The sequence below is a fragment of the Alligator mississippiensis genome, chromosome 2, assembly GCF_030867095.1.
Source record: "Alligator mississippiensis isolate rAllMis1 chromosome 2, rAllMis1, whole genome shotgun sequence".
Classification (NCBI taxonomy): domain Eukaryota; kingdom Metazoa; phylum Chordata; order Crocodylia; family Alligatoridae; genus Alligator; species Alligator mississippiensis.
Window position 1 is genome coordinate 65602247 of NC_081825.1, and position 14281 is coordinate 65616527.

The 14281-nt window shown below is 42.1% G+C and overlaps 1 protein-coding gene across 1 annotated transcript in view; it reads right to left on the bottom strand.

The window, feature by feature from the left end:
* Positions 1-2053: 2053 nt before the first annotated feature.
* Positions 2054-14281, bottom strand: part of MTMR7 (myotubularin related protein 7) — an 84339-nt gene continuing 72111 nt past the window's right edge. Inside the window, exons 10-14 of the mRNA XM_006262529.3 lie at positions 14089-14138; positions 12478-12678; positions 9383-9523; positions 5614-5740; positions 2054-4788 (exon numbers count right to left, since the gene is read on the bottom strand). Of these exons, the coding sequence (XP_006262591.1) occupies positions 4426-4788; positions 5614-5740; positions 9383-9523; positions 12478-12678; positions 14089-14138 (882 nt within the window). The 3' untranslated portion in view covers positions 2054-4425. The remainder of the gene's footprint in view (positions 4789-5613; positions 5741-9382; positions 9524-12477; positions 12679-14088; positions 14139-14281) is intronic.

Genomic DNA, 14281 nt, shown 5'->3' on the forward strand with positions numbered 1-14281 from the left:
GACTTAGAGCAGGGTCTAACACTTTCTGTAGAAGTTGACTCCTTTTCATGCCTTTTTTCCTGGAGAAAGAAAGCTAATAAAAGGAGAAGGTAAAAACACCTTGTTCCAAATAAGGGAGCCAAAGTTTTTGACGGGTTTCATAGATTGTAAGGCCAGAAGGCATCTCAGAAGATCATCAGGTCCATCCCCCTGCCCAAGCAGGAAAGACAACTGCGGTCAGGTGACCCCAGCAAGGTGACTGTCCAGTCTCCTCTTAAAGATTTCCAGGGTAGGTGATTGCACCTGGACACCCTGACTGTGAAGTTTTTCCTAATATTGAGCCTGAATCTATCTTCCAGGAATTTGTGGGCATTACTCCTGGTTTTCCCCTCAGGTGCTCTGGTGAACAGTTGTTCACTGAGCCCTTGATGTACTCCCCTAGTGTAGCGGTAAGCTGCTCCCAGGTCCCCTCTCAGCTGCCTTTTCTTCAGGGTGAAGTGTCCCAGATCCCTTAGCCTTTCCTTGTATGGTTTGCCACGCAAGACTGATCATACAGGTGGCTCTTCTTTGGACTCACGAGCTTTTCCATGACCTTGTTAAAGTGTGGTGCCCAGAATTGGATGCAGTACTCCAGCTGCAGTCTCACCAGTGCTGAGTAGAGCAGAAGAATCACCACCTTGCTTTTGCTGGAGATGCATCAATTGATGCATGCCAGAGTATTATTTGCCCTACTGGCTACAACATTGCACTGCTGGCTCATTCGTACTGTGGTCTATTTTTACCATCAGGTCCCTTTCGTTTGTGGTGCTAGTCAGTTTGGTGCTGCCAAGCCTGTATGTGTGTTGGGGGTTGCTCATCCCAAGGTGGAGCACTTTACATTTCTCGACGTTGAACTTGATCAGATTCTGATCTGCCCAACTTGCTAGCCTGTCGAGGTCCACCTGTGTCTGTAGCCTATCTGCAAGCATGACAATGCTTCTGCATAACTTCCTGTTGTCTGTGAACTTGGCCAGTGAGTATTTTGCCCCCATATCCAAATCATTAATGAAGATGTTGAAAAGTACTGGACCAAGCACTGACCCCTGCAGGACACCACTGCCCACTTCTTGTCAGAATGACACATCTGTTTACTACGACTCTGGGTCCTATCCTGCAGCCAGTTTCTCACCCACCTGGCTGTCTTGGAGTTAAGCTCACAATCCTACCATTTTCTCACAAGGACATTATGGGGTACTAGATCAAAGGCCTTTTGTAAGTCAAGGTATACAATGTCAACCTGCTCTTGTGTCCAGGTGGCAAGTTACCTGGTCATAGAAGGAGATGAGGTTGGTAAGGCAAGACCTGCCCGCAACTAAGCTATGCTGGCTGTCATTCAGAATCTTACCTTCTGTAAGCTTATTGCAGATAGATTCCTTGATGAACTTTTCTAGGATTTTCCCTAGGATGGAAGTTAGGTTGACTGGCTTATAGTTACCCAGGTCCTCCCTCCTACCCTTCTTGTGGATGGGCACAACACTGGCCCTCTTCCAGTTCTCAGGAACTTTTCCAGAGCACCACGAGTTGTGGAAGAGTTTCGCCAGGGGTTCTGCAATGACTTAAGCCAGATCCTTCAGCACTCTCAGATGAAGATCATCCAGTCACAAATTATCCAGTGTGTCACAAATTAGCCCCATACCTCCACCCCTTCTCCCCAATGCCACTTCCACCCCTTCCCTACATGATCTGCTCTGCTTGCTGCTCCCAGCCCTATACTCCCCTATCTGCTACTTTGCTTTCCGCTACATCCCCCATCTGCTACATGCCACATACTGAGGCTGCCTGTGCCAGAGGTTGGTTACCCCTCTTCCAAATTATAAATCTTTGGAATATCCTAAAATTATATTACCAAGTTGAGAGAGCAAGTGCCTCCAATGCAGTAATATGAAATAACATTCTGTGGAGCTTAAGTATTTATTTCTGAAGTATTTTGTATGAGACTAGTATAATGCCACAATACATAACGTTACAACATAAACGAGAGGCCACACCAAAATTTCAGGGCCTGAAAGGTATGCAACTGGGAACTGCTCAGTAATGACTGGTGTCTAAAATACCAATATTTTAATTTTAAAGGTTGTTACAATAGTTTGTTGAGTGACAGGAAGATAGCTTTTTCATTTTGCATCTATTTCTAGGCATATGTAATTGCACACAATAATAACAATGTACAACTTCACATTTTAACTTATTGACAATATTGCAGCAATCAAACTCATTCTTTTATATTTAGGCAGAATGTATTTGACCTGTTTTCACTGCTAGCTGTATACAGTATATATTTATTTTCTTAAAGAAAACCCATTCAAAATCTCCTTTTAATATAATTTGTACAGGCTATGTCCAAAATATGAAATACACTTTTTAAAATTACAATTAAAATTGGGGTGTTCTTTTATTAAAAAAGCATAACCTTTAAAAATGCACAGGGCTAAATTCTCAGCTAAGTATAAATAGTTATCCCTTCATTTACCTCAGTTGAGCCCCAATCTTTTGTTCAGGTTGAAGATCTGGGTTGTCCAATATAATGCTAAAATAAATCCTTCCATTAAGATTCAAATCCATATTCCAACTATGGAAGCTCCCCAATGAGAATATTATCAGTGCTGGAATTTATCTGTTCCCTTTACCCAAACAGTTTCTTAGACTGGAAAGAAAAACTTCTATCTAGCAAAAGCAAACTACATTTAATAGTAATTTCTTAACAAACTTCCAAATTTAGGGACAGATATGTAATTTAACTATAAAAATTCTTAACAGATTAACAAGAAATATAACTAAAGTAAACTTATCTACCATGTTATGATCAATGGTAGTTCAATCCAAAGTTTCTTCAAGAAGATGAGATGAGATGTAAATAAATTGTATTTTAAAATGGCTCAACAATATATGTTGTAATATAAAAGCACATAGTAACTCTAAAAATCACAACTCAATGTGTTTAGCATTTTTTTTTTCCTATTTCAGTCAACAAAATTAATTTCTCATTTTCATCTGTTTTTTACGAAGTTCTAGTCAATGTCATTTAGTGCAAGGACATAATGAAAAATCGCATGCTGTAATTTTTGGATTGTAAAATACTGTCAGGCGGTGGGGGCCAACCTTTTTGGCAGGTGTGCCACAAATTAACTCTGCATCCTCCCCACCTGTCACTCCCCCCTTCCAATGCCTAATCTGCTGCTCTGCTTCCTTTCCTGTACTCCCTGCCTTATCTGCTACTTCATTTTCTTCTCCCTCTCCAGTCTGCCATGTGCTGTACACAGAGGCTGCCTGTGGCGCCCATGCTTCAGGTTGGTCTGAAGCCTATTACCTTCACTGTAAGGGAAAGGAAATAGGCAGATAAAAATGTGTTTTCACATTTGGGATCACATGCTGGGATTTAGAAAGAAATTCTTTGTAAAGCCTGAACTTTGGGTATAAAATGCATCTGAAAATCCTTAATTTCAAAAGTAATCTAGGCCCAAATCTTCTGAGCTAGCTGGGTACCTAACTCCTATTACAAATCACTGGGTATTAGGCATCTAATTAGTTTTGATACTTTTTTTTCCCCCAGGTCTCATTAAGTCAGTAGGACTTGGGTGCTCTTGAAAAATTTAACATTTGCTCTTTAAAAGTAGGCAAGGTTACACATTTGTACCTGCTTCCCAAGGATTTATAAAGAAGTATAATTTAAATACAATAAAACAAAATAGAAATGAAAAGGAATTAGTGACATTCATCATGCTTTATGAAAAAGATTGTGCATTTATATTTATATTCTTCCAGTTTTACCCACAGAAACTTTTGCTCACCAGCGTGCAAAAACAGAACTTTCCTAGTTCAGTAACTCCACGTGCTCGTGGGTGAGTGCCCTTGACTGTAGTAGGATCCAGTCCCTATTTAGCTGATCTCGTTTATTTGGTTTCAAGTTTACCTTTACTTTGCCCCAGTAGGTTTTCATAGGAAAATGTTTAAAACAATTGTTAATGTGAACACATCAAAGGGAAAAAAAAGTTAATAATTTAAAAAAATGCGCACAAACTCCCTGAAGGCAAAAATACTCAAGACCACAAATGTGGATGACTCGGTAGTACTTATAACGTTGATATCTCTCTGGCCTTTTTCATAGGAACACACTTTACTGTGAGTCTTGGAAAAGAAGTAATCATGGAAATTAAAAAAAATAGCATTTTTAAAATAAAAATAAAAGAATAATTCTGTATGGCTTTTAAAGTTAAAAGATGCAACCACAAGTGGCTTGAATGAATGAATGTTCGTAATAGCAGAGCTTTACCTTTCTTGATTAACTATGATAAGACAATAGTGATAAGTGCTTGTTCTGCCTTTAAACACACTTGCATGGCTCCCTTTCTTTGGATTTCTTTAGAAGTTCAGAGATGGCCCCAATTCTTCCTCTGCTGAAAAGTCATTTCAGGCGGTGAGAAACACAGCTTCATCTGAATCTGGATCCTTGCCACTGTCTTCACTGGGCAGGCAACCACCACTTGGTGACCGGCAGTTTAAGTCCTCCACACCTGATTCCTGATCGCTGGTGGCTGAGAGATCAGGATCAGAGCTTTTCAGGTTGTCCTGTGTCAGAATCAGGGCTGAGTCTTCTTCATCCCCTTGAGAGGGGCTCCGGGATGGGAATGACTTCAGATTGTTACTGTACTCCTGGGGAGTATTAGCTATGCTGTTGTTAGAGGCAGAGAGCCGTAGTGCTTTGTTCCGGTCTTGTTGCATATTCTTTACTTTATTATTATTTACCTGCACTTTTTTAAGATTTGATAGTCTCTGAAAGAAGAGAGACAATGTGAGTTATGAGCGGAATTGGACTGTATTGTGCCATGGGCACTGTATAAAAATTTAGGATTAAAATTAATATAAGCCCTTTGCAACCCTATTTATCTGACAATTCTCCCACTTACTTCAGTGGGGTTACATAAAGCATAGATAAAATTGGTGTCTATGCTTTGCAGGCTCTAGAAGTATATGAAACACCTATCAAGGCTATGTGGTGGTATGGGCAAGGACAAAGGCAAATTTTCATTCTAAAAAGACAAAGATATCAAAAGGCAAATAAAATTCTCATTGACATCAATGGAAGCAGGAAGGATGCCTGGGCTGAGGCTCCATCTGTGATTGAAGAGCGCAGACAGGGGATGCAGACAGCAGACAGGGGATGACAGCAGACAGGGGGATGCTATCACACCCTAAACCAGTGATTCTCTACCAGGCTGCCACAGTGCCCTGAGGTGCTTTGAGAGTCTTCCAAGGATGCTGTGGGGTGCCACACAATGTTAGCACCGTTAAGTGTGCCAACACCATTCACAAGATAAAATAGGAATCCCCAATGTTAAAAGCATCCTGACTTGTGATCTTTCTGAGTTATTTGCCACAGAAGAATTGCTCTAGTATTTTTCTGTAGTCAAAGAGTGAAAACGAGGAGCTGGCATTTTCCACAGGGTGCCTTGACTGTATTGAGGGGTTCCTTGAGTTCATCAAGGGCTGTCTCGAGTCAAAAAAGGGTGAAAACCTCTGCTCTATGTAAATCTAGCAAAGTTTTTTTGGTTATTTCTTAGCTTTAAGCCTGGGATAATGAGACCAAGTATCTCTTACCTCTTCTAAGACTTCCAGTTCCTCTTCTAACTGCTGAGTTTCTTCTTTCACTGCCATCAGATAATCTATAACTGACTGCCGCGGATGCATTCCCTTTTCAAAGCGATTATACATCCCACTCCAGAACCTGAGAATCAATAGCAGAGGCTCAGCAACTTCATAAACCTTGTGAGGAAATCACAGCCTTATGCAAAACACAGATCTTTGCAGTCTTAGACATATATGAGCAACGAACACACTATCATGTTCATTTAAGTACAGACTCTCCCTCTAGTTTTTCAAGTACTATATATCACATGGCTAACATAATAAAAAGATTCATAATAGTGTAAATCTGTGGACTAAAAATTGTATTATAATAATTATTAATTTTGTGCCAGTTTTATGAAAGGTCCAGTTACTTTTGACTTCATAGAATCATAGAAGTAGGGTCGGAAGGGACCTTGCAGATCTTCAAGTCCGACCCCCTGCCTGGGCAGGAGAGAAACTGGGCTCAAGTGACCCCAGCCAGGTAGGCATCGAGCCGCTTCTTAAAGACCCCCAGAGTAGGAGCCAGCACCACTTCCCTTGGAAGTTGGTTCCAGATCCTAGCCGCCCTAACAGTAAAGTAGTTCCTACGGATGTCTAATCTGAACCTACTCTCCAACAACTTGTGGCTGTTATTTCTTGTTATCTCTTGTGAAGGCTGAACAGGTTCAGGTCCCGTAGCCTCTCATTGTAGGGTCTGTCTGCCCTGCTGTCCCCGGATCATGCGGGTGGCCCTCCTCTGGACCCTCTCAATGTTGTCCACATCCCTCTTGAAGTGGGGTGCCCAGAACTGGACACAGTACTCCAGCTGCGGCCTGACCAGTGTCGCCTAGAGAAGGAGGATCACCTCCTTGGCCCTACTTGAGATGCACCTGTGGATGCACGATAGGGTCCGGTTAGCCCTGCTGACCGTGACCTTGCGTTGTCGGCCCATGTTCATCTTGGAGTCAATGATGACTCCAAGATCCCTTTCTGCCTCCATGCTCTCAAGGAGTTTCCCATCTTATAAGTGTGTTGCCGGTTACTACTGCCCAAGTGCAGCACCCTGCACTTGTCCGTATTGAAACGCGTTCTGTTTTTGTTAGCCCACCCTTGCAACCTGTCCAAGTCTTTCTGCAGTCTTTCCCTCCCTGCTAGCATGCCCAACTCACCCCAGAATTTGGTATCATCAGCGAATTTTAATAGGTTGCTTTTCACCCCATCGTCCCATTCACTTAAATCAGGGCTAAGCAGCAGACAGCCTGTGGAGCCACCGGATCCAGCCCACAGAGCCAGTGGGCTTTGCCTGTGCCTGCGCAAGGGCCAGGAAACAAGCAGCTGGGTAGCTAGAAGCTGCATCCATACTGCTGCTTCCTCTAGCTCCCCGGTCCCTGGCTACAACACAGGTGTAGCTTCTAGCCAGTGGGGAGCTGTGCTGCAGCTGGGAGGTAGAGGAGTGGGTGCCATGGGGAAGATGCAGCTTCCAGCTGCCCAACTCCAGTGGAGCTCCCTACCGGCTGGAAGTTGAGCCTGTGCTATAGCCAGACTTCGAGGGGCTTGGGGAAGTAGTGGTGATGCAAGTGTGCTACAGGCAAAGGTCCTCACCACTGTCATGCCATTGAAGCCAATTTGGTCCACACTGAACTAGAGCTGGGTTATTCCAGCCTGCAGCTTTTTAAAAGTTGCCAGCCTTCTAACTTAGACCAACACAGCTGTGACTTTACTTGTTCTGAATGCAGAAATCCCTCTAGTTAGATTTTTAAAAGACTCTTAGCTGATTGTATTTATTCTCCACAGGAATATATGTCTGGTCACAATGAATGCATAATTTAAGTTGAATTATGTATTTGTTCTGTATCTAAGGAAGTGGTAGCTCCAACACAATAAAGGCTAAAGCAAGCTTTCCAATATTGTCCAATTTCCAACCTACCTCCCATAAATTCCCACTGACCTAGCCATACTGAGATTTTCCTGTCTCATGCAAGGAAAGGATCAGCCTCTTCCCTCCCAATTTTTACTTGTCTTGCCAGGAACGTCATTTTCAAGTTATGGTGTTTTGAAAAATCACATTTAGAATAAAAGTGTTAACAGGATTAGTCAAAAGTATATCCAGAATGGTTAGGTTGTATTCTGTTGGTTATGCTGTGAAGTGCTTTATAAGGAAGTTGAAATCAATGAAGTTGTTCCCACTTACTCTTCTTCTGAAATTGGTCCTAAACATTAAACATATGCTAGCATGGTTATAGCTCAATGTTTTCATGAGGCATTCTATGTAGTGCCCTACAGACTAAAGGGACCTGCCACATTCATTACCCAGGTATAACAGGGCCTTTTTTATTATTTCTTCTCAAGTTGCCACTGTATAAGTCACAGAACTTGATCATGAGAGATGCAGAGCATGGCAACTTTCACTGAAGCCCCAGGGCGCCCAATAGTGCTCCTCACTTGGTCTGAAACTTTCAAGATCAATCCACAGACCTTCTTCATTCAGGAAACTACTTGGGTACATGCCTACAGTTCAGTTAAGTAATTAGTGTAGACACGGTACAGTACAGTTCTCTTGCTTCCGGGATTTGACTTAGCTTAGTTAAGTGCCATGTGAATATACTGTAGGATGCTTAAAGTTAAGAACATGCTTGTGTGATTTCCTTAAGTAGGTATGAATTCAAGCCTACAATAAATGTTTTCCAGAAGCAGAGCCTCAAGAGAGTCCCAATTGTGAAATCTTCGCAGTACTCAGGTATTACTAATCTGCGCACCTCAGTGCAATTCAGTTCAAACAAAAAATAAAAAATAACAGGACCAAAATAAACCCAAACCCCTTAGGACTCAGTTTCTTTCTACTTACTCCAGAGCCACGCTGCCTGTCTGTCTGGTCTCACACAACTTGATGTTGTGGGTCTTAGTTCAAATAACTGTTCCCATTCATGTGCAAATGAAAAATCAGCTCCAAATCATAAGCATATTTGGAGAGCTTAGATAGTAGTACTCGTCCCTTGTTTTCCAGTTGAACCATGGCCAGAGCCTGTCTTTACATACATAAGGAGCTCAGTAGACAGGTTAAGTAACAGTCAGGCTTGTATTCAGCATTCAGCTGTCTAGCCAAGTGGCTGGCAGAGCTGTTAGGAGATTTTGCAGACTAAGTGGTTTATTTTTTCCCCCAGTGCTATAGTATTTCAGTCACACGCTCCCCCTATATTTATTAATGTGGAAGATTTAATCCTATAAATCCTTATAGGCACAAACAGTCCCAAAGCCGATGTGATTACTCACATGAGGGCGAAGCTACTCTGTATAATATCAGAGCTAAAACATGTCAATGAAGGTGGAAAGAGAGTCTGTCTTACTTGCGTATTAATTTAGCATTTATTTTATTGTGTGTAAATTAAACCCTATGACCAAAACCCTTTCTTCACCTCTGACGTGGACTGATTCTGGGTACCAAGCACACATTTAAAAAAAAACCCTGGAATCAGTACCAAAGAGACTAGAATAGAATTGAAAGAGCCCAGTGAAACAAGTGACTAACCACATAATTGGGATATAAACACAGCACAACCTTAGACATAAGCTTCTTTTGGGACTAATCTGATGTTGTGAAACACTGTAGAGGCCCTGTCTGGAATTAAGTCTTTCCACTGTCTTCCTTACCATTTAATTAATCAATATCCCAGACTGTAAGATGAGTGGTGGCATTTTGTTCTGATAAATCCCGCTAGCAGCATCTTGTTCACAGTGACAGTCAGGAAAGGAACTCACTTACTTATACAAGAAGTTGCATGGGGCTGTCTGTGGGTGGAGAGTCTCCTGGGTTTGACCATGGTCTGCTCTGTAGAGAGGATTCATGTAATCCACTCGATTCTTCCACAAATGAGCCCAAAGTGAGTATGTTCGTTCTTGAATTCTGGGAAATAATTTAAAGGAAGAATGTATAACTGCTCTTCAGCTGGGTCAGGGGAGAGGGGGGCACAGAGATCAGGGAAAATATTTTAGTGCTGTTTGCTACCTATTAGAAAGTAGCTTTACAGAAAACAACGTAAATGATAGATGCAGAAGCCTGATTTCCTTCATTCAATGTAAAGGACGAAATCCATTGTACCACCATAAAGCCAGAGTAGTTGACATGTAGGAGCAAGGGGGTTAGACATATAAAATGCAATCTTCATTTCAGGGTACATTAGCATGGTTTCTGTCAGATGGAATAGCAGCAACAAACCCTCTGTATTAATTCTGTGGTGTTGAGGCCACTGACTGCATGGTAATGGACCTCATGGTTCCTCCCATGTGCCAGCCCCTGTAACCCTCACTGCAAGGCCTTGCTGGGCTACATGGGACTGATGTACAGATATTTCTGTGTGGCCCCCCTCCCCCTGCCACCTCTGGCTTCTCCTTCAGTAATTAAGCCTTTCCAATACAGCTGTTATTCAGGGCTTCTAAATCATGAACAAATTTCAGCCCCATGAAAATGTACTGACCACTGAAGCTGGCACCAGATGACACAGCCACAGAGAGACCAGTGGCACTAAAACCAGTAATGATGGCCTTTCTTTTACAGAAGGAATGACTAGTTTTCAGCAGAGCCCTCATCCCCCATTTGGTTACAAGGAGAGCTCAATTCGACTCTCTTCTGTGGTGTTGGAATGGTAATTGCACCTTTGAGGGTTTTTTAGTTTGTGTGGATAACATCTGAAATTGAAACAGTTGTGGACTGCCAGGGCTACAGCCCACCTGGAACAGGAATGCAGGTGTTGTATCAGTGCACAATTTGTTATTTGCAAGACTGCAACTCTGGACAGTTTTCTTCCTCAAGGCAGGATTCGATTTTCTTGTTAGAGGTAGAATCGATGTGCAAGCAGCTGAGTCTCAAGCCTTGCAGGGCTCCAAACCTTTTCCTGCAAACTAGCTGTCAACCTGCCTGATCACCATGCATTACAGTTCTTTCTGGTAAACTGGGATGACAGGCATGTTGATTCTGCTGATGTGACTTCAGGTCTCTGGCATCCTCTGGCCATCTGTCATGTCAAGATACATGGGTCTCTCATTCAGTAGATCTTGGCATGGAAAGATTTGTGAGGGCTTTCAGTTTGAGTAGGCTAGGTCCTTACCAGGTCTAGACTTGGACAGCTCTAACACTGTGACAGCTATTACGCTTGTAGCACAACAAAAGCCCTTGTAGTGCTGCAAAATGTGAACATGCAGGTGTCTAAGTGGTCTGTAGGGCTACAAACATGGCGTGAGTACTATAGAAAAATACCTGTTTGAAACCAGAACTTCTCAGTAAGGCTACGTTGTCATATATAATGTCTGTTTAGTCGGATGTAATTTTACAGAGATCTCTAGTACTCCCAGCATCCTACAATGCTTTGCTATCCCTGCTTCCCTCCTCCAGCAGGGCACCCACCCACAGTGAGCTGCCAGAGAGTCATGCTGGCACCCTGCTGCCAATGAGAATATCAGTAAGAGTCAGTGCCCTCAAGGCACTGCCACCACTGTCACCAGTGTGCAAGTTGTTGCCTGTGCTCTCACAGCAGCAGCAGCACTGGCAGGAACAGCTACTGCCACCCCAAGCTAGGGGGCTGTCTTTGACCGCCACTGCTCCAGGAGTGGACCTAGTGCCAGGAGTCAGTCCTCTCCCCTGCTGGAAGCTCCCAGCATGCTCTCTTCCCTCTATGGGTGGCTATCTTTGACAGCTGTTGCCACAGCCTGGGACAGGGCTGCATCTATGGAGGTCAAGCATAGCCTCCAGCTACCCACAGAGGTGGCAGGGGTGAAGAGCATGACCCATCACCCCCACCAATGGCCAGGGGTGCCTTTGTACCAATACTTCCTCCAGCTGATATCCTTGTGGAGACAGCCCCAATGCCATGGGGCAAGGGTAGCAAAGGAACAGCCCCCTATCATTCCCTGGCTAGGAAACAAGCCTTTGACGTGACTATAACTCTGCAGTCTGAGGGCTGGAATATCTGTATGCTCTGCCACAGCACTATATATTTCAAGTGCAAAAAGTAGTGTGGCACTTTGTAGTGCTACGGATGAATGGCTGTCTACAGCCTAAAAGAAAGGAGAGATGGCAACAGCCCACAGTGGCTTCAGCATTCTTTTCTCCCTACTGCCAATATGAACCAGGTGGGATAGAAAAGCAGGGAATAGATGTACCTGACACAACTGAGGAGTCAGAAGGCCTTTATACAAAGAAAAAGTGTATGTGTAGTTAAGAAGTTGCTGCACAGAGAGCCTGTATTTCTTACTTTACTTGCCCCACATTCTTGTAGAGTTAAATGAAGCTGGATTACCTTGGAGGAGAAAGCATGGCTAGCTTTTAGAGAGACTGGGAGGTTTGACATGGCTTAGGAGGCTGGGACAGCTGGCTAGTAGAGTTCTATGTCCCAGGGAGGTGCCAGAGAATATGTTCTGTTCCCCGAGAATATGCCTGAAGGCAAAATTGAACACTGCTCAGACCCAGCTGACTCAGAAGCATGTGGTATCCAAAGATTGGGTCTGACAAAGCAAGCTGATGATCCTCACCACAGTGACTCAGCCACAGCTGTAACCAACAACTTCCCCTTTCACTTTTCATTTCAAGTTATTTACAGTGTAATAAAGTTGTGGCCACTTCATCAAAATATGTTTGTGTCATTTCTCACTGAACACTCATGTTTGTGTCACTGTCATTTACCTTACATTGCAGAAACCCAACACTTTCTTTTCAACTATATTGCCAGGTAAAGGAAAGTAAGAAATCTAAATTGCTGCCCTTAGTAGCATGCATGTATTAAGGCTTAAATGTGTGTCATTTTTTACAAGTAAAATATGTAAAACCCACATACAGCTATGTCGTTAATGAATAGAAAGTCTTACTTCAACTCTTGTCTCTCCTTCTGGCTGTTACAAAGGAAGTTACCAAACTGGCAGGAATAGATATGATGTTGTATGTGGATCAGGAATCTTTCATTGAATTCAAAGGCACAAGGGAATTGTTCCATTAGCTGCCAAACACACTCAATGAACTGGTCAATAACAGGGGATATCTCCTTTGGATCACCATCTAAATTCCCATACCTAAATAATAAAAAGATATTACGATAGAAATAACCTGATGCATGAAAAACAGGTTTATACACTTGATAATATCCCTTTATGTATGTGAGGGATGAATCACAGACCTCACGGTTCTCAAATCAGGCAAGACTAGAACTCTATAAAACAAAGGGCACAAATCATGAATGAAGCAAAAAAGAGAATCTCTAGCAGCAATGAAGAGAATCCCTGGATGGAGGCTTGCAGAGAGCCGCACTGCTTTGCATCTGGTATCAGTGTCTGCTGCAAGCCTCTCAGTTCACTGAACACTATTAGTTAGTGTACAGTCAGCACATCTCTAGGGCATATTCTGCCAAGGAACATGTACAAGGCCCTAGCCTTCCCTTTGCAGAACCCCCCAGAGGAGGGCACCATGGGAAACAGCTACATTTTACTGTGTGAACAGGTGGTTTTTTAACCTATTTTCTTTATCAAATGAGGTATTGCTGATGCTGTTCACGCTAGTTATCCCTAATTAATAGAAAAATGAAAGTATAAAATATAATATCATGAAGAGGATATGCTATATCTTAAACTCTGCCCAATATCTTTATTTGGTCATTCTGTTTATATGGGCCAAGACAGTAGGAAATAATATGGATAATTTCTTCTGAGGTACAGATTGCTAATTCTACTTATAGGCTTCAAAGAAAATATAGCAATACCATAAAGGATACCATAGTTATTGCTGATCATTATGCACCTTATATCTTTTTTTAATGTTTTTTGAGGAACTGACAAACTGAAAAGCTGAAAACGAGGGAAGTATGCCCACTTTACATGAAAACAGCAAATAATTTCATGCCAAAAACACAGCTAGAGGCAAAAAAATAGCCTTTCTAAATAGTTTTATGTTATACTCTCTTTAAGTTTCTGAACTAATTCTTCTGTTTTACTTAGATTGTTTTCTTACAAACAGTTTGGATCACAGATCCTTAAAGGCACTTCAGCAAGTATCTTACTTTAACTACTATCCTAAACTAGGCATGCTTTTCTGAACTAGGGCCTTCATTTTTATGAGTGAAATCCTGGCCCTACTGAAGGCAATGGCATTGATTTGCTAGAGATGTCCTTTGACATTGATAGAAATTTCCCCCCAAGCATATTATTTTTTTCTCTCCAAAATGAATGCTTCAGTGCTAAAAGCAATCTGTAGACACACATCCTATACACATAATAGCAAATTAGAGTTCAGGAAGTTTGGTGGAAAAGAATAGTTAAAATGTATTTTACTTTTCCAGGTGGCTACAGTAAGCAGTGAATATTGTCATATATTGGGTATACTGTTGTTTTCAAAGGGAAACAATAAAGTAAAATTGTTATGACTACAGCAGAGATCTGATTTTATGTTGGAAAAACAGTATATATTAAACAGTCTTGCAGGGCTCTTACCTGTGATTAAATTTATGACCAAAGGAAACCCAATCTTTTTCAATTAATACCTATAACAAGAAAAACACACAAGTCTCTGGGAGTCAACATTATTTTTAAAGCAAGCAGAAGAATGATATCAATAAATAAAACTGAAAACCTGAGGTACAGAAAGAAATAGTTTTCTTCTTTAGTAGAGTTAACTTGAGTACTT